This window comes from Canis lupus, chromosome 21 (assembly GCF_011100685.1).
Source record: "Canis lupus familiaris isolate Mischka breed German Shepherd chromosome 21, alternate assembly UU_Cfam_GSD_1.0, whole genome shotgun sequence".
Taxonomy (NCBI): domain Eukaryota; kingdom Metazoa; phylum Chordata; class Mammalia; order Carnivora; family Canidae; genus Canis; species Canis lupus.
The window spans coordinates 33,767,242-33,786,850 of NC_049242.1; the positions used below are offsets into that span (position 1 = coordinate 33,767,242).

The 19,609-nt window shown below is 35.3% G+C and overlaps 1 protein-coding gene across 2 annotated transcripts in view; it reads right to left on the reverse strand.

Moving 5' to 3' along the window:
• SBF2 (SET binding factor 2) overlaps positions 1-19,609 on the reverse strand; it is a 454,973-nt gene that overhangs the window by 158,881 nt on the left and 276,483 nt on the right. For both annotated transcript variants that reach the window (XM_038569025.1, XM_038569026.1), the window contains exons 15-16: positions 19,003-19,112; positions 17,271-17,420 (exon numbers count right to left, since the gene is read on the reverse strand). In XM_038569025.1, the coding sequence (XP_038424953.1) occupies positions 17,271-17,420; positions 19,003-19,112 (260 nt within the window). The remainder of the gene's footprint in view (positions 1-17,270; positions 17,421-19,002; positions 19,113-19,609) is intronic.

Consider the following 19,609-nt stretch of genomic DNA (forward strand, 5'->3'; position numbering starts at 1 on the left):
CGTAAAAACATGAAGAAAAGCAAAGGAATGAGTAATATCAAATTTAAGAGAGTGGCATTAAGGGAGAGGAAGAGCAGGAAGAGTTGTGGTGGGGCTCCCAAGGACTTCAGTGTTAATCTTTCATTTCTTGAACTGGGTGTTGGGTACATGTGTATCTATTTTACTACTATTCTTCAAACAATACATATGTCATAAATATTATATATTTCACAAATAGAATTTCATGAGTCACACAATGACTACTTGAAAACAAGGTCAAGTTGAGATGCAGAATGAATCATGATTAGCAAAGTTTCCATACTAGCTAAGTGTTTGACCAGCATATAATAGCATTACATGCACAGCTCAAATTTCTGCTTCAGCAAAAATACAAATTACTATTTATCATAAATTGTTTTCAATTGGTCAACACAAAGAATATCAAATCCATGACTGTCAGTAGTCTGTTAAATCTCTATTAAATATCCCTTAGATATTATAGTAAACGCTCAATGAAATCTGATATAACTAGCTAAGATAGTATTTTATTTTTCATTTGTAAAAACAATTATTTTATTGCCCAGAATATTTGGAAATTATTGTTGGTCTTTTCTACACATTTAGACAGATGTAACTGAGAGAACTATAATACAACAAACTTGCAGAAAATGAAGAGTGCTACTTAAGGAACTTCCTGATCTGTACCAATAATTGTTTCAGAAGAAAAGCAACTTAAGGGTGGAAATCTGAAATTGGATTTTAGATCTGATTCAAAAGCAGTAGTAATTGGAAGGAGGATAAATAAGTAGAGCACAGAGGATTTTTAGTGCAATAAAAATACTTGCATGGATCCATTTCAATATATATTCATCTAAAACCAAAGAATTTATAATACCAAGAGTGAAACAATGTAAACTATGGACTTTAGATGATTATGATGTGTTAACATAGGTTCATTAATAGTAACAAATGTACCACTCAGGTGGTGAATGCTCATAAAGGGGGAAGCTACCTATGTGTGGGACAAAGGGTATATGTGAAATATCTATACTTATATGTGAAATCTCTATACTTTCTCAATTCTGCTGTGAAACTAAAAATGTTTTAAAAACAAAAGATTGGGACGCCTGGGTGGCTCAGCGGTTGAGTGTCTGCCTTCAGCTCGTGTGATCCCAGGATCCGGGATCAAGTCCCACATCGGGTTCCCTGAGAGGGGTCTCCTTCTCCCTCTGCCTATGTCTCTGCCTCTCTCTGTGTGTCTCTCATGAATAAATAAATAAATCTGAAAAAAAAAAAGAATTAATAAAAATAGTTAACTGGTAGTCCATGGCACTCAACTGAAAACAAATTACCACCAATAGATAGCTATAATTGAGTGCCTATAGATAATCAAGTAATTGTTGCCATAAATATTTTAATTCATATAAGAAGAACAATGAGGCTAGTCCATTGTTTCAAAATGTATTAGAGAATTTGAAGAAAAGATCTTAATAAACTCAGGGTGTTAAATTTATATCACAAGGATATAAGGACCAGACAGTTTCTCTGATCGCTCTTAAAAATAAGTAAGATCCTGTAGCTGCAGGGTTGAGAAATCTAAATATCATAACAAAGTCTAATCCTGTAGGTGACTGAATTACAACACAACTGCAGTTCACAGCCTCAGAGGGTCTCATGTTAAATTAGAGTACTGACTGGGAAGAAGAGAATAGTGATTTGTACCATGTCAATTTAACTAAACTGGAACTATGTTCTCTAGAATTCCCTTCTCTAGATTTTTCTGAGTTAGAGTTGCCAGAGACTTGAAAGGTGGAAGTGGAACAGCACACTTGTTTATGTTTAGAGGTCATGGTAGTGTCAACAACCTTCTGGCTTATTTTGTCAGTCAAGTCTGTAGCTCCTCCAAGCTCTTATTGGATTTCCTTTCAGCTTCTTTGCATTCTGAGCTAGTGTATGTGCAACTCTGTAGTAAATGGAATTAACTTTTTCTGCAAGTCAACTGCATCAACAAAGTTGAAGGTTTAAAGGCAGTGAGAGATTAGCAGGGGCTCCAATTTGTCCTTACTCTCTCCCTCTTCAAAACAGGTAAATATGTGGACTAAATAATCTACAAACATCAATTAATTACAGATATATGATAAATCCTATATTTTAATTCATGTTAAGCAGGGGAAAATCTAAACATTGTACTTTATAACAAGGGATGACTGATAATTCCTTTAATATCCCTCTCCTTTCCCCTCTCTCCATCAATCATTTATCCAGAACTATTGTTTCATTAAAGGATACTATATACATGGTCTCTTTCTAAGTACCACCTAATTGTTCCCCAAAGTAATGATTCCTATCTATGTTCTTCATCAGCAATGCATGAGGATTCCTATATTGCTACAGCCTTACCAATACTTTACTATTCTACTTTCTAGTTTTTTCCGGCCTTAGGAATATAAAGTTACTATTTTAATTTATGCATCCTTGTAGCTTTTTGAGTTCTCTCTTTTATAAAGAGCCTCTTCATATATTTTTTCAATTTTCTTTTTTTTTAAGATTTTATTTCTTTCAGAAAGACAGAAAGTACACTGTGAGAAAGCATGAGCAGGGGAGGGAAGTGAAGGGACAGAGGGAGAGGGAGAAGGAGGCTCCCCACTGAGTGGGGAACCCGATGTGGGGCTCAATTCCAGGCCTCTGGGATCATGATCTGAGTTGAAGGCAGATGCTCAACCAATTGAGCCACTCAGGTGCTCTACATTTTTCAATTTTCATTGCAGTTGCTATTTAACTCTTGGTGATTTAGAGAATTTTTTTGTACATCCCAGATATTTTCTTGTTGATTTTAGAGAGTAAAATAAGATTTCTGGTCTATTAATTAACATCTGTATATTGACTTCATTCATGCTGTCCTTCTTTGATTAAAGAATTTTAGAGGTACCTGGGTGGCTCAGTTGGTTATTGTCTATTGTGATTTTGGCTCTGGTTATGATCTCAGCTCAGGTTATGATCTCATGGGGTAAAACTGAGCTCCAAGCTCAGCAGGGAGTCTGCCTGAGATCCTCTCTCTGCCCCTCCCCCAACTCGTGTATGTGTACTCTCTCATAAATAAATAAATAAATAAATAAATAATTAAAAAAATTTTTTTAAATTATTTATTTATGATAGGCACACAGTGAGAGAGAGAGGCAGAGACACAGGCAGAGGGAGAAGCAGGCTCCATGCACCGGGAGCCCGATGTGGGATTCGATCCTGGGTCTCCAGGATCGCGCCCTGGGCCAAAGGCAGGCGCTAAACCGCTGCGCCACCCAGGGATCCCAATAAATAAATATTTTTAAAGAAACTTTTAATAACTTACAAAATCCATCTGGTTTTCTATTGCTTGTATTTATGTTTACTTGTATTATTGCATTTATGTTTTAAATTTTAAATATTTTTTCCCTGGCCCTAGGACACAAAGATATTCATCTTCATTTCTTCTATTAACTTTGTAGTTCTAGCATTACATATAGATGTTTAATCTACCTGAAGAACATCTTTATAAGTGTTACTATCGAGGAATACTTTCTCTCCATATAGTGATCCACTTCTCCCAACAGCATTTATTAAATAAGTTCTCTGATTTGTGATACCTATTAAGTTCCCATAAACACTAGTACGTCTCCACATACTCTATTTTATTGGTTTATTAGTCTCTTGTTTTCTAATACAACACTAATTTTAATATGATGATTTCAAAGTAGTATTGATATCTGATAGGGAAATTCCTGTTCTTTGCTCTTCATGTTCTTTCAAATAAATTTTAGAGTATTATCAAGTTCCTCAAAAATTCCAACTACAGTGATTTAAAAATGGCCAAAGGACTTAAAAAGACATTTCTTCCTTCTTTTTTTATTAAAGATTTTATTTATTTATTCATGAGAGACAAAGAGAGAGACAGACACACAGGCAGAGGGAGAAGCAGGCTCCTCACTGGGAGCCCGATCCTAGAACCCCGGGATCACGCCCTGAGCCAAACACAGATACTCAACTGCTGAGCCACCCAGGCATCCCTTAAAGAGACATTTCTTCAAAGAAGATATACAAACAGCCAATAAACACATGAAAAAATGCTCAATACCACCATCATCATTATGCAAATGCAAATCAAAATCACAGTGTGATACCACCTCTCACTCTTCAAGAACAAAAAATAACAAGCACTGGTGAGGATGTGGAGAGATTAGAATCCTTGTGTGTTACTGGTGGGAATATAAAATGGTACAGCTGCTATGGAAAACAATATAGTGATTCCCCACAAATTAATAGAATTACCATTTGATCCAGCAGTTCCACTTCTGGGTACAAACTCAAAAGAAATGAAAGCAGAGACTTGAAGAGATATTTGTATACCTATGTTCATTGTAGCATTATTTATAATACTAAAACGTAGAAGCAACCTAAAGTTTCCACTGATAGATAAGTAAATAAGAAAAATACGGTGTAGACATACAGTAGGATATTATTCAGCCTTAGAAAGGAAGAAAATTCTAATACCTGCTACAACATGAATAAATGAAATTAGCCAGTAAGAGAAAGACAAATACTACACAATTCCACCTACAGTAGTCAAACTCATAAAGATAAAAAACAGAATGGAGGTCACTTGGGGCTAGAGTGGGGTGAGGAGAAATGGGAGTTACTATTTTTTTTAAAGGTTTATTTATTTATTCATGAGAGAGAGGGAGAGAGAGAGAGAGAGAGAGAGAGAGAGAGAGAGGGAGATGGAGGGGCAGAGACAGAGGCAGAGGCAGAGGGAGAAGCAGGCTCCATGCAGGAAGGCCGACGTGGGACTCGATCCCAGGACCCCAGGATCACTCCCTGGGCCAAAGGCAGATGCTAAACCACTGAGCCACTCAGGGATCCTGGGAGTTACTATTTAATTGGTATACAGTTTTAGTCTGGGAGATGGAAAACATTCTGGAGATGAATGGCAGAAATGTCTGCCTAACAATGTGAATGTTATTTAATGCTGCTGAACTGTACTTTTGAAAATGCTTAAAATGGTAAATTTTATGTTATATATGTTTTACCATAATCAAAAATCCAACTAGAGTCCATTCATTCTTTGAGCAGTCTGTATCTTTTGGAATGTGAAGATACTCCAAGCCTTTATGTTTTCTTTGCTGTATTCCTGGCTGTAGCCATTTTTTCAAGGAGTCATTTCTTCCCTTCAGTGGAGATTGGTATTTAGAAACAAAGATCTGCATACCAGGCATACATACTGTAATAACAATTATGTTGATGTTGTCTATTTTATAAAATATATTTATTTATTCATGTGAGACAGAGCGAGAGAGGTAGAGACAAAAGCAGGTAGAAGCAGAGAGAAGAGGGAGAAGCAGGCTCCAAGCAGGGAGCCCAATGTGGGACTTGATCCCGGGACCCTGGGATCACGTCCTGAGCCAAAGGCAGATGCCCAACAACTAAGCCACCCTGGCGTCCCTCTCTTTCTCTCTTAAATATCATACCATACTCACTCTTTCTTGGTAATGATGTGAGATGATAAAATGCCTATGTGATGTGATGAATTGAGGTGAATGACATAGGTATTGCGACACAGTGTTAGGCTACTATTGACCTACTGACTTACTGATGAATAGCCAAAAGGAGGATCATGGGCTTCTGACTGTGGCTTACCACAGATAACTGAAACTGGGGAAAAGTGAAACTATGCATAAGGGGAAACCTACTGTGTAACAAAGAAAGGATAAATGCTACAAACCTGTGTAGGGATGGAAAATGTGTAAAACTGAAACTTAAACTAGCTGAGGTAATAGCTACTTATATTACATTCACTTATTTACTCATTCATCAAATTTTTATTGAGAAACTACTTCATACCAGACATAATGGAAAAAACAGAGAAGTCAAAACAAGCAATTTCATTATTTGTAATAAGCACATTTGCAGAGTCATGACGGATAGGATAGGAGAAATATGAGATACAGCAGAAGCACAATGAAGTGGCTACCAATCCATAATTAATGGGCAGAGGAAGGCTTCCAGGAGGAAGTGACATCTGAACTGAAATGAAAGCATGAGTAGGAGTCAGCTAGGTGAAAGGGATAAATGAGGGAATGGGGATTAGAAAGAAACAGTGTTCCAAACTAAGGCAGTAAGATGTGCAAAGGTCAGAAGACTGAGAGCAGTGAAAGATGATGCTACAGAGTTAGATATGAGCCAAGATATGGTTAGAATTTATTCTGAAAGCAAAAGGGGAGAATTTTAAGCTGGGAAGTGACAAGATCCAAGTTAAATTATAGAAATATCACTTTGGTAAAGAAAGGAAATAGATATGATAGGGGGATGGGTCAGGATGGATGTAGGGAGACCAGTTAAGTTAGTGCAGGAGCAAGTAGGAAATGTTGATGACTAAATCAGAATACTGGAATTTAAGGTCAGAGAAAAGTAGATGGAATTGAGAGATATTTAGGAAGTAGAATATATAGGCTTCAGTGGCTGATTAAATAGGAGGGTAAAGCTAAGAGAAGGTCTAATTCCATGTTTTTGGGTGATAGGTGCCATTTGTTGAAGTAGGAAACAAGAGAAGAGTTTGTGGGTAGTAGCTGGAAATGGGAGTAAAAGATTATTATTTCAGTTTGGAACATAACAGCTAAATAGCTTTGGGACATTCAAGCACACATGGACAATAACCAGCAGGATATTTAGTCTGAAACAAGAGGTAGATCTGGGCTTGAGGTACAAATTTGGAAGGCATAAGTAAAAGATGGTAATGGAGATCAGTAAGATCGCCTATGAGAAACTTAGACTGGCAGAAAATCTAAAGATGGGTCTAAAGATGCAAATGAACATCACCATTTGCAAGGGTGATGGAAGAGGAGCCATATCAAAATGACTGAAAAAGAAATTCAAAAGAAGTGGAAAACCAGGGGAAATATTACCATCAAAGATAAGAGAGGAAGGTTTTGTAAAGAGCATCATGAAATGTTACCAAATGTCAAATAAGGATTGAAAAGTTTCCACTATATTTATCAATAAGTTCTTACCAATGATCTTAGTTGAGTAGTGGTAGCTGAAGATTTGGCTTAAACTTTATAGCTGTTAGAATAATGAACTTCTTTTCATTTCTTTAAGATTTTATTTATTTATTAAGGAGAGACGCAGAGAGAGGTAGAGACATAGGCAGAAGGAGAAGCAGGCTCCCTGTGGGGAGCCTGATGTGGTACTCGATCCCAGGACTCCGGGATCACAACCTGAGCCAAAGACAGAGGCTCAACCACTGAGCCACGCAGGTGCCCCAGAATAATGAACTTCTTAATGAATTTTCTCCTAAATCTGAAACTCAAAACTATTAACAATCAAGTTAGTGCCTTAATAAGCAACTTAAAAAAGTTACTTATTTCTTTTTTTAAAAGATTTTATTTATTTGACAGAGAGAGGGAGAAGCACGTGCATACACACAAGCAGGCGGAGAGGCAGGCAGATGAAGAGGGAGAAGCAGGCTCCCCGTTAAGCAGGGAGCCCCAGGTGGGGTTTGATTTCAGGACTCTGGAATCATGACCTGAGCAAAGGCAGATGCTTAACCAACTGAGCCCCCCAGGTGCCCTCAAAGTTACTTATTTTAATAATTACTGCTTCCAAATTCAAGAACGGCAGTGGTGAAAAAACAGATACCAAAGGTGCTAAATCAGAAGAGTTCAGTAACCCTTGAATCTCAAGCCTTGAACCCTTCACCAATCTCAAAAACCATAAAAGAGTGAGAAAATATTGGGAAGAAAAAAAATTTTTTTAAAGACTTCTGGCTTCATTTTATACTACTTTGACATGAACTGTATTTATTTTCAAAATGGCTGTTTTTGTTTTTCTTGGTCTGTTTTGTGAATTTTCTAATTATGAAGTAAAATTAATTTTCTTCATTACGCTTTATGTGATAGTATTTAAAACTGATATGAATTATTATGTCAAAAACTCACCTACTAAAGAAGTAATTGGCCTTTCTGGGCTAATTTTTCCATCTTTTATAATTATCTTTATTAAAAATTATACTTGAAAAAATAATTATATAATCATTTATATATTCAAACATATCTGAATACTTTCTATGTATCAGGTGCTGCTTTGGATGTTGGATGTATGATAATGAACAATACAAAATCTGTTTTTATTCAGTTAGGGTTGAGTTTTTCAAGACCAATTGTTATTCTAAAAACTGAAAAAGAAATATCCACAAGTTTCCAGAATACAGTCTTCTGATCTACACTTAAATTTAGCTATAGAGCATCTAACTGCCACCTATCGTGTTTTGAAGGACACAGTATCAGTGAGCTAAAAGCACAGAGTAAATAAAAACAAAAACTAGATTCAGAATTCACCTCTTCAATTTATAAACTCTGTGATTTGGGAAAATTATTTAATTTCTTTGGGCTTATTTCCAGAAGGTAGTAATGACTGTGGCTAACCCAGTTTCTGAGCAAAAGAATGCTGAGGTTGTCTGAGGCCATCACAGTGATACACATATCCAAGAAGGAGAAGCACAGGACAATTATGGATAATGACTAGATGGTTCTCTCAGAAGGGAGAGGGAGAGTAGGGAATGAAAGCAGAGTTGAGGAACGATGGTAGGAGCTGACTTTACTTTAGTGGCCTCTTCTGCTTCGGTCATACTCTACACAAAGTAAAGCAAAGAATGACAAAATAAAAAGAATGTGTACATGGTGAAGATTGTTGACTGCAAGCTTCATTTTAGCATGATCCAGTTGAGCTACTTTGTTGAGAAACTCCTAATCTCAGTATCTTTGGTAAGATCTTTTTCTCTCTGGCTGGCCACAATTCTCAAAGAGCTATTGTCCAATTTCCTGACTTGAGGACAAGGTGCCAGAGTTCTGGGAGCAGAAGGGAGAAAGTCTACTGGTATTCTCAGTATTTGTCATTCACTTAACTCCCCTGTTTGCAGAAAATCAAAATTTCCCTCAGCCAGGACTAGGGTCTCCCAGCCTAGTGATGTCCTCTCTCTTAAAAATAAATACACAGGGCAGCCTGGGTGGCTCAGTGGTTTAGCACCGCCTTCAGTCCAGGGCCTGATCCTGGGGACCCAGGATTGAGTCCCGCGTCGGGCTCCCTGCCCAGGGCCTACTTCCCCCTCTACCTATGTCTCTGCCTCTCTCTCTCTGTCTCTCATGAATAAATAAATTAAAAATCTTAGAAATACATACATACATACATACATACATACATACATACATACATACACAAACAAACAAACCTCTAATATTCTACCAGGGTAAAGGAGGGGTAGCTGGCTGTTTATACAGAACTGAAAAATTATCTAGAAGGGCAACCCAACTGCATCTTAAGGGGACTTTCAACCAATCCTTTTTTTAAATTTTAGCCCCAACTAAACCTCCTGTTTTCAGAGATAACTTTATGTCCCCAATCCCTGAGCCTTTTGCAGTTCTGCAATTTGGGTTCTTCAAGGCTTTTGCAACCATCAATTAGGAAAAAGCTGTCTTGAATAGGCTAACTAAAATCATTCACCATTAGCTTTCCAGTATCTAAAATGTCATTGCTCTTGTCTCCTTTCTTGTTTTGCCTGTGGGTTTCTACATTTAAAAAAATCATTTACTTTTGTTTTACTAAGGTTTGAGGTCATAGCTGAAACCAAATGTCCATATTTAATCTGTTCACTTTAACCAGAAATTACTCTATCGACTTCTTTCATCTCACAACATCTTTCTACCCTACATTTGGTATCACATTAATATTTTTCAAATTTTAAAAACACAGGCCCTTTCCTATACTTTTTTTTCTACTAACAACTTCCTCTATCTGGAATACTCTTTCAACCTCTGTCTGACAAATGCTTTCTGTGACCATGTCCTTCCCACTCAAAATCTAGTAATCCCGTAATAGCGTTAAGTGTTTTTACACAGTACATCTCCTACTATATTATATATTTACCTGTGAGATTTTCCTTCTGGATTGCAAACTCCTTAAGAACTAGGATATCTTTCTTAATCATTTCAGTATGAAGTGTACCTCCATAACTAGTATAGAGACTAGTATACAGTAGAAATTAGTAAATGAAGGAAGAGAAGAGATGAAAGAAGTAAAAACTTATCCTGATTAAGTAAGATGTATTCTACTGATTAATAAACTCTTAATGTGTTAGTCTGTTCTGGGCTGCCATAACAAACTACCACAGACTGAGTGGTTTATAAATGATAAGACATTTAGTTCTCACAGTTCAGGAGATTGGAAGTTCAAGATCAGAATGCCAGCATGGTCAGCTGAGGGCCCTCTTCTGGGTTGTAGACTTCTCATATCCTTACATGGTGGAAGGGACTAAGGGAGCTCTGTTGATTCTCTTTTACAAATATTAATCTCATTCAGGAGAGGTCCATCTTCATGATCTAATCACCTCCCCAAAGCCTTACCTCCTAAAACCATCCCCTTGGGGGTTAAGTTTCCAACATATGAATCTGGGAGGATACATTCATATGACAGCACTGAACAAAATCCCCAAATTTGCTACCTCATACATACGAACAGTGCATGAGTGTCCTTAAAATCTCTCCATCTCCAGCCATGCTAGTGAGAGTAGATGCCACCATGTCTGCCTATGCACAATGTATGGTCATGGGGAACTGTTCCAGCTTCCTGATAAATAGGAATAAGCAGACATACAGCACCGAGCCAATAACCTGAAGGCTTGCAACTCCTTCTGCCAAAACAGGCTGATTCATCACAAGGCTGTGGGCCCATGGCAAAGGGCAAAGTGTAGTGGTGGTCATGAAGTAGAAATCTCAGTGAAAATCCACCACTCCTATGTGCAGACCACCAGTAATAAGAATGCCTGGGTCATTAATATGAATGTCTCAGCAGCATCATGCATGTGATATTCAACCTATCCATTTTTTGTAATTATGTATTTTTTTTTACTTATAGCAATAAATTCAAACATACATCAAGGTTGAGTTTTTTTTTTTTAATTTTTATTTATTTATGATAGTCACAGAGAGAGAGAGAGAGAGAGAGAGGCAGAGACACAGGCAGAGGGAGAAGCAGGCTCCATGCACCGGGAGCCCGACGTGGGATTCGATCCCGGGTCTCCAGGATAGCGCCCTGGGCCAAAGGCAGGCGCCAAACTGCTGCGCCACCCAGGGTTCCCTCAAGGTTGAGTTTTATACTGAACACCTGTACATTTCCTCTTAGATTATATCATGAACAGTTAACTAGACTTGCTTTATTATTTATTTATCCATCTATCTATCCATTAATCCATATTATTTTTAGTGCCATTTCAAAATAAACAGCAGACATCTATAAATTGTCAGATCACAGAATAGGTATATGCTTAGTTTTATAAGAATCTCTCAGACTTATTTTCTTTAGTGCCTGTACCAGTTTATGTTCTCAACAATAAAGTATGAGACTTCCAGTTACTTTACAACATCGCCAACATTTGGTATTGTCAGTCTAATCTTAGCCTAAGGGTGGGTTATACAGTACTATCTCACAGTGATTTTCAATTGCATTTCTCTGATGACTAAAGATATTGAGACCTTTTTCATGTGGTTATTGACTATTCACACATTATTTTGTGAAAATCTGTTTAAATTTTCCATTTTTAAGAATTGGTTTGGGGGGGGTCCCTGGGTGGCACAGTGGTTTAGCGCCTGTCTTTGGCCCAGGGTGCCATCCTGGAGACCCGGGATCGAATCCCACGTCGGGCTCCCGGTGCATGGAGCCTGCTTCTCCCTCTGCCTGTGTCTCTGCCTCTCTCTCTCTCTCTCACTCTCTCTCTCTGTGACTATTATAAATAAATAAAAATTAAAAAAAAAAAAGAATTGGTTTGGGGATCCCTGGGTGGCGCAGCGGTTTGGCGCCTGCCTTTGGCCCAGGGCGCGATCCTGGAGACCCGGGATCGAATCCCACATCGGGCTCCCGGTGCATGGAGCCTGCTTCTCCCTCTGCCTATGTCTCTGCCTCTCTCTTTCTCTCTCTGTGACTATCATAAATAAATAAAAATTTAAAAAAACAAAAAAAAGAATTGGTTTGTTTGGCTTCTTAAGTTGTAGAAGTTCTTTATATAAACATGATACCAGTTCTTTGCCACATATATAATTTGTTGTTGGTTGTTTCTGTTGACACTAATTCATACTGGCTCACTTCCCTGGTATTTGGTCATTTTTAAATAGTGAGTTCATATTTTATTGAATTTAATCTGTGGGAGTCCTGAATCTTAAATTGGGGATACATTCTTCCAGGAAAGATTTACAACTGATTCTTCTAGAGACAAGGGGAGAGGTATGCTATTGAATAGGAATTATTTTATTCCCCTTTTTATGTCTTAGCCTATTTCAAAACTCTCAGGGTCAAACAGCAATCCTTGTAGAGGCCAATGCTTAATTGTGCTCACAAATTTGGTTTTCCTAATTGCTAATTGCTGAGAATTTGGTTTTCCGTATTTGTCCCTTTCCTGAGAGTAGAAAAAGAGCCTATTAGAAATTTCCTTTTCTTCTTAGAAAAAACAATGTACCAAATCACATGGCTATTTTTCTTTTTTTTAATACAATTTTTCTCAGATCTATTTCTACTATACTAGTCAGAGGGTTCCTCTATACTATACTATACTAAGATCTATTTCTACTATACTAGTCAGAGGGTTCCTCTAGCATGCAGTTGTTTATGATGCTGAAAATGGAGGACATCACGGGTTTTTAAATTATAATTTATTGTTAAAAAACTTTAGCTAAGATCTTGACACATGAAGTTTTAATCATGTATTTGATAAAAATGAAAGAGTTAAGGCCATGATATTTTTGGAGAGATTTATAGTAATCTCAGTTATAAAAGCACCCAAAAGATGATTAGTTATTTGAAATGAGATGATATATAGGAATAATCTATATAGCCTTTATAAACCAGTCCTTTAAAAAATTTCCTTGGCATTGAAAGAACCTAATAAATAAAATAATCCCTTGCAGTACTCAAGTTCCACTTAATTTCCCCTTGAGGACAGGGAAGGACAGAATAACTTCAAAATCACGAAAAGCAAAATTACTAAAGTTTTCAAATTGCTAGCTAAAAATTAGTTCATTTAGTTAAGGTTTCTTTCTTAAAATACCAACACAGATGTTTGGCCTCTCTGCCTTGAAACTCTATGCTTTTTGTAAAAAATGTTCAGAATGTCACGTTAAATCCCCACAAGTAACATTGTTGCAACAAGAATATAAATACTAACAAATCCCAAGTTAGTAATAAATAACCTATTAAAATAAGAATGTCACATGTGAACCCATTTATATCTGAGAAGCCTCTATACAACGTTAAACAACAGCATGTGCTGGAATAAAGGCAGTATCTGTTTTTATGTATTTATGAAATATTGAATAAAAAAAATATTAAGTGCCCTAGTCCAGGTGTATTTGAAAGCAGAAAAAAAATCCATGCCTTTTTCTCCCCAGAAATATGATTATTCAAGTGAAAAAGGAAAATATTCATAGCCTGAGGGTACCTCACTCTTCTATAAATGACTAATAGGTATATGCTAAAATTAAGTTTAAAGAAACATTAAAACTGAATTCCTCAGTTAATAAATAGCACAAAAAGTTCTAACGAAAAAAAAGCTCTCTAAAACAGTTTTTATAGTTTTATCAGCAATCACAGGGTATCAAGAAATTACCTAACTTTAGGGCTTCTAGAGACCTCCATCTGTTAATCAAATTCCTTTGTTCTCTATAATTATAATACCAAAGAAACTGCAGCAAAGTAACAAAACACATAGCTTTATTTAGGTCAAATTTATTATGTTTTATTCTCCTCATAAAGGTACTCCATGATTTCCTTCCTACAAAAATGAGAATCACTGGGTCATAGAATAGTTCATATTCAGCTTCATAGGAAAATAACAAATTATCTTATTTCTTCCTGTGTTATATCTTACTAAATTTTCTAAAGGAATTATATAACATTTTACTCTCTAACTAGCAAAGTTTACAAGTTCCATTTGTTCCATAACTTTACCAATACTTGGTATTCTGATTTTTAAATTATTATAAAATAGTGAATGTAAAAGGCTAGCATAATGATTTAAACTTACACATTTACATGATCCCTGGGTGGCTCAGTGGTTTAGCGCCTGCCTTTGGCCCAGGGTGTGATCCTGGAGTCCCAGGATCAAGTCACGCATTGGGCTCCCTGCGTGGGGCCTGCTTCTCCCTCTGCCTGTGTCTCTGCCTCTCTCTCTCTCTCTCTCTCTCTGTGTCTCTCATGAATAAATAAACAAGATATTTTTAATTAATTAATTAATTAATTAATTATTTTACACTTCGTCAATTATTGACATAGATCTTTTTTCTAGATAATTTAACCTCAATATCTTAGTGGCTTATAAGAAAAAAATGTTTATTTCTTGTTCACATTTCATGGGGTTACAGCTCCACCACAACTCTGATGGGTTCACCTGGGCTCTGATCAACTTAGCTGCACATATCTTCTCTTTCCAGAACTGTGATGAAGGAGTAGCCTCTCTTACTGACCAAGTGGGTTTCCTTTATTCTGAGATACTTTTATACTTTTTAGAGTCTATAGCTCATTAAAAATTTGCTGCCTTTTTCTTATTGATTTGTAAGAGTTTTTATAATCTGAGCTCTAATCTGTCAGCAGTTATATGCTTTGCAAACATCTCTCACTCTGAGGCTTGCATTTTCACTATCTTCATGGTTTTTTTTTTGTTTGTTTTTTTTTGATGAAGAGAAGTTCTTAATTTTAATGTGGCCAAATTTATCAATCTTTTCTTTTAAGATCAGCGCTATTTGTGACTTGTGTAACAAATCTATTCCTATCCCAATGTCAAGGATATCTCCTTTAAAGCTTGTTTGAAAAATTGTATAGGTTGTCTTTTCATATTTAAATATTTAATCCTCATAAACTGTTTTTAGTATATAGTGTGATATACAAACACCAGTAAGGTATCTGTACATTTTTTTTGTACACATGGCCACCTAATTTTCTCAGCAATTTATTAAATTTTTCATTCTTCTGTCACTGATCTGAAATGTCAGTTTTGTCATAAATCACATTCCCATATATGTGTACCTCTGTTTATTATCTATCAACATCCGTTTACGAACTCTGTTCTATATTCTGTTCTTTTGGTCAATCTGTTTATGATTGTGCCGATACCATACTGTCTTTGATTTCTACAGTCTTAATTAAAAATTGTTTTAAGTTTTATTGAGGTATAATTGATAAATAAAATGGTAAAATATTTCAAGTGTACATCGTGGTGATTTGACATTTGCATACATTGTAAAAGGAGTCCCATATTTATGTTTTGTTATTGTTTGATGCAAATATTTAAGTTGTACTCTCTTAGCAAATTTCAAGTATGTAATACAGTTTTATCAACTATAGTCACCACATTTTATATTAGGTCCCTAGGCCTTGGTCAACAAATAGGTAAAAATTTGCATCTCTTACCAACTTCTTTTTTTTTTTTCTTACCAACTTCTATTTCCTCCATTCATCATGCCCTGGCAACCACTTTTCTATTCTCTGTTTCTAAGAGTTTGACCTTTTTTTTTTAAAGATTCTACATATCAGTTATGCCATGTTATTTATTTTTCTCTGTCTGACTTATTTCACTTATCATGATGCCTTCAACAGCTAAAGATTCTACATATCAGTTATGCCATGTTATTTATTTTTCTCTGTCTGACTTATTTCACTTATCATGATGCCTTCAACAGCTATCCATGTTATTGTAAATGGCAGGACTTCCTTCTTTCTCGTGGCTAAATAATTTCCTTGCTTTTATATACCACATCTTCTTTTTCTATCCATCTGTTGATAGACACACTGTTTTCTCATCTTGGCTATTGTTAAAAATGCTGCAGTAAACATGGGGGGTGCAGATAACTTTCAATACCTGTTTTCCTCTGACATACTCAGAAGTGGGATTGTTGGAATTAATATGCTTGCTCTGGTTTTACTTTTGTGTTTTTCATGGTGTCTGTATCAATTTACATTCTTACCAACAGTGCACAAGGGTTCCCTTTTTTCCACATCCTTCTTAACCCTTCTTATCTTCTATCTTTTTGAGAATAGCCATTCTAACAAATGTGAAGTGATACGGTGATTTTGATTTGTATTTCTCTAATGATTAGTGATGTTGAATACATTTTCCTGTACCTTTTGGCCATTTGTATGTTTTCTTTTATTTTTATTTTTTATTTTTTTTTTTGGTATGTCTTCTTTTAAACTAATTTTTGGTATCTAACAGGACCAATTCCCAAGTTTGTTGTTGCTGTTTTAGGACTGTGTTGGTAATTCTTAGGCTTTTGCTCTTCTAGTTAGAATTCTGATGGAAATTGCATTGCCTCTATTGATTATTTTGGGAAGAAATGATATTTTTACAATATCAAGTCTTCCAATCCATGGACATGGTGTATCTTTCCATTTATCTAGGCCTTCTTTCATCCAGAAATTTCATTATTAATTATACCTAGTAATTCTCATTCTCCAATCTAACAGAATTTAACATGCACTTTGTTTACTTCAGAGTCCCACAGATAGTCTTTGAATTCTTAATTATTTAATTACATTTTTTTCTCCTGTGCAAAATGTTTGAGAAATAATTTCTGTATCACCTATAAACAATATGATGCCAATGTCAGTATCTAACATGTGAGAGAGGATGGGGAAATCTTATTATTTGCTTCTCCTAAACTGTCTTCATTATTCTATGGGAAGTTTATTTCTGTAAGATAACATATATATTTTGACGCCAACTAGAAGTATTTTTTTACCTTATTTATATGTATGGTGCTTAGCAATTATATAATTGAGTAATTCATTTATAATTTGGATTATCCATCATTCATTATCATCTCTCTTAATAGTACCACTAAAAACTGAATGAAATGAAAAATTAAGTAATTAAATAATCTTTTTTTGTTTTTTTTTAATTATTAAATAATCTAACATTATGTAACATAAAACTGTTTTAAAGACAACTTTTCATTTTCAGAAGGCTTGCTTCAAGAACAAAATAACCTATTTTTACCTATTTGTTGGCTTAAAGTATTCTTCAAGAGCATACAAAGATAGTATGAAAACTCATTATTTATGACAAGTAATAAATGTTTCTGACAGAAATGTTATGGATATTGATTCTTTATTCTATTCACTATGTACGGAAGGCTTAAGAACTTGACATATCAGTAATTACAGAATCTCCTGGGAAAATAAAAAGCATTCTCAAATATTAGAAATAATCTGAAAGAACCAAAAATTACCTGTAGAGTACAGTTCATCATCCTTATTATATAGTCAAACTGTTGATGGTCTAATATAGCCCGGTTTTGCTGGACATGTAATCCCAGCTCATCAGTGAGACACTGTCTTGCTGCCTTTCCTTTAAGGGCTCTCAGTGCAGCTGGAAGGGTCTGAGGACAAGAGAGTAGAAGTGAACAAAAGGTCTCAATGGAAAATAACAACTTTCAATCACACTAAAAATTCAAGTGTACCCAATAAACCTTAACAAAGATATTAGAATTAAACTTACAGAAAAGTGTTGATTTGCTATTAAGAATAATTATAAAATAGATAGGTTTATAGTTATTTTTATTTGTAAGCCAGCATGAAAAATAAGACTGATTTATACTATAAGTTAAAAAAAAAAACATTAACTTCACTTTAAAAAAAAACTCAACAAAACTTTGGTCACCAAAACATTCATGACACTTAGACGCCTTCTTTCAATAACTGGCCACATCTCTGTGGCAAGAACAGAAAGAAAAATTAAAATGACAAGAAACACAGGTAATTTTATACTTTTAAATTGGTCAGTTATTTAATCACTAGTCAATTTTAATTTATGACTAGAGATTTCTACATCTCCTCATCTCACTTCATTATCATATTAAAGAAAGAAAAAAGACTCAGATCAACAAATACAAATGTCTAGATTTATGCATTAAAATTCTTTCACTTCATCACCCAGAAGAATGTCTCTTCCAGTTCACCATTTAGAGCTTAGTTAATATACTTTATATAAAATAATAACAAGCTTATTTAACCTTGTAAACCTAAAAAATACAGATTGGAGGAGCAAATAAGAAGGAAAGGAAGAAGTCTGAGTGTAGGAGAGCATAATAATATTGTTATAGGCAGGTACAAGAAACAGGATGTAAAACCTGAAAGCAAGAAAACAAAAGGAAGTCTTAACACTTTAAGCCTAAGACAAAATGGAAACCAAAAAAGTCAAAACCTAAAAAGGCTTGGGGTCATTTACCCTAAGTGTAAGGGGGATGTTACTCTTTTCATGGTTTAGTCCCTCGTAATAGATATTCAGAGCTATAATGAGTCACTAATATAAAAAGGTTATATTATATTTAACATGTTTTCTTAAAGAAGGCAAGAAAATATGCTTTAATGAGGCACATTTAGTTGAATACCACTTTTTTTATAATTCATTTCTTATTCTGACTAGATTCTTTGCAATAAATAAAATTATATTTAAAATGTTAAATTTCTAAGTAATATGTCAAAGTAGGATTTAAAGAACAATGTTTAAATGTTTAAGGAAAAAATCACTATATTTTTCCGGTAGCCATGTATCTATCTATGCTTGGCTAAGATTTTAAATCTTAGACATAATTCATTTAAAATGATCAAATCAGGGGCAGCTGGTGTCTCAGTCAGTTAAGCGGCTGCCTTCAGCTCAGGTCATGATCCCAGAACTCTGGGATGGAGCCCCACATGAGGCTTCCTGCTCAGTGGGGAGTCTGCTTCTCCCTTTCCCTCCATCCCTCCCCTCAACTTGTACTCTCTCCTTCACTCTGCTCTTTCCTTCTGAAATAAAATTAAAAAATCTTTAAAAAAATAAAATAAAATGATCAAAACAATGAAAGGACACTTGATAAGGAATAGAGATGTAATTAGAGGAGAGATCATTCTGCACGCTAAACATGTAAATCTGAAAAGGAAATGATGAATGCTTACTTGGGAAAGAAGGCATTTTATTACCTTTTCAGTCTCCAATGTTTTATTCTCAAATATGAATGAGATGCAGTTTCTAACAACTTCCAATCTCTGTGCACTGTTGAAAACTGTTGTCACTTTATCCATTATCGAAACTAGGAGAAGAATATAAAGACAACACAAATTAAACTTCTTCAGCAATTACAAAAGCAAAGGAAATATTACTGTTTACAGTTTATATGGTTGTACCTATTTACATGACCAACATTTAGAATTTATGGTTGCATAGCATCGAAGGTATTCTATTTCATGGCTTTGATTACATATTTAGGTTTTGAAGTGTCAGGTTAGTCAACAGCCTTTAAGGATAATTTCACAGGATAGATTCCAATGACAAACTAAACTATTATGCAAATTAATTCATAATGCACAGTAAGATTGTGAAAAAGTAAACATCTACTTTTAACTTCAATTGTAAACAAAATGATAAGTGTTTGGGGTAGAGTATCATGACAAAAGTGGCTAATACTTATACGTGAGAGGACTACTAACAAAAAAAGAAGCTGATATTTCTAAGACATTACCAAAGAAAAACTATATACCACAAAAAAATCAGATTCTACAAATATGAGTAATGGGGGCTTGAGAAAGC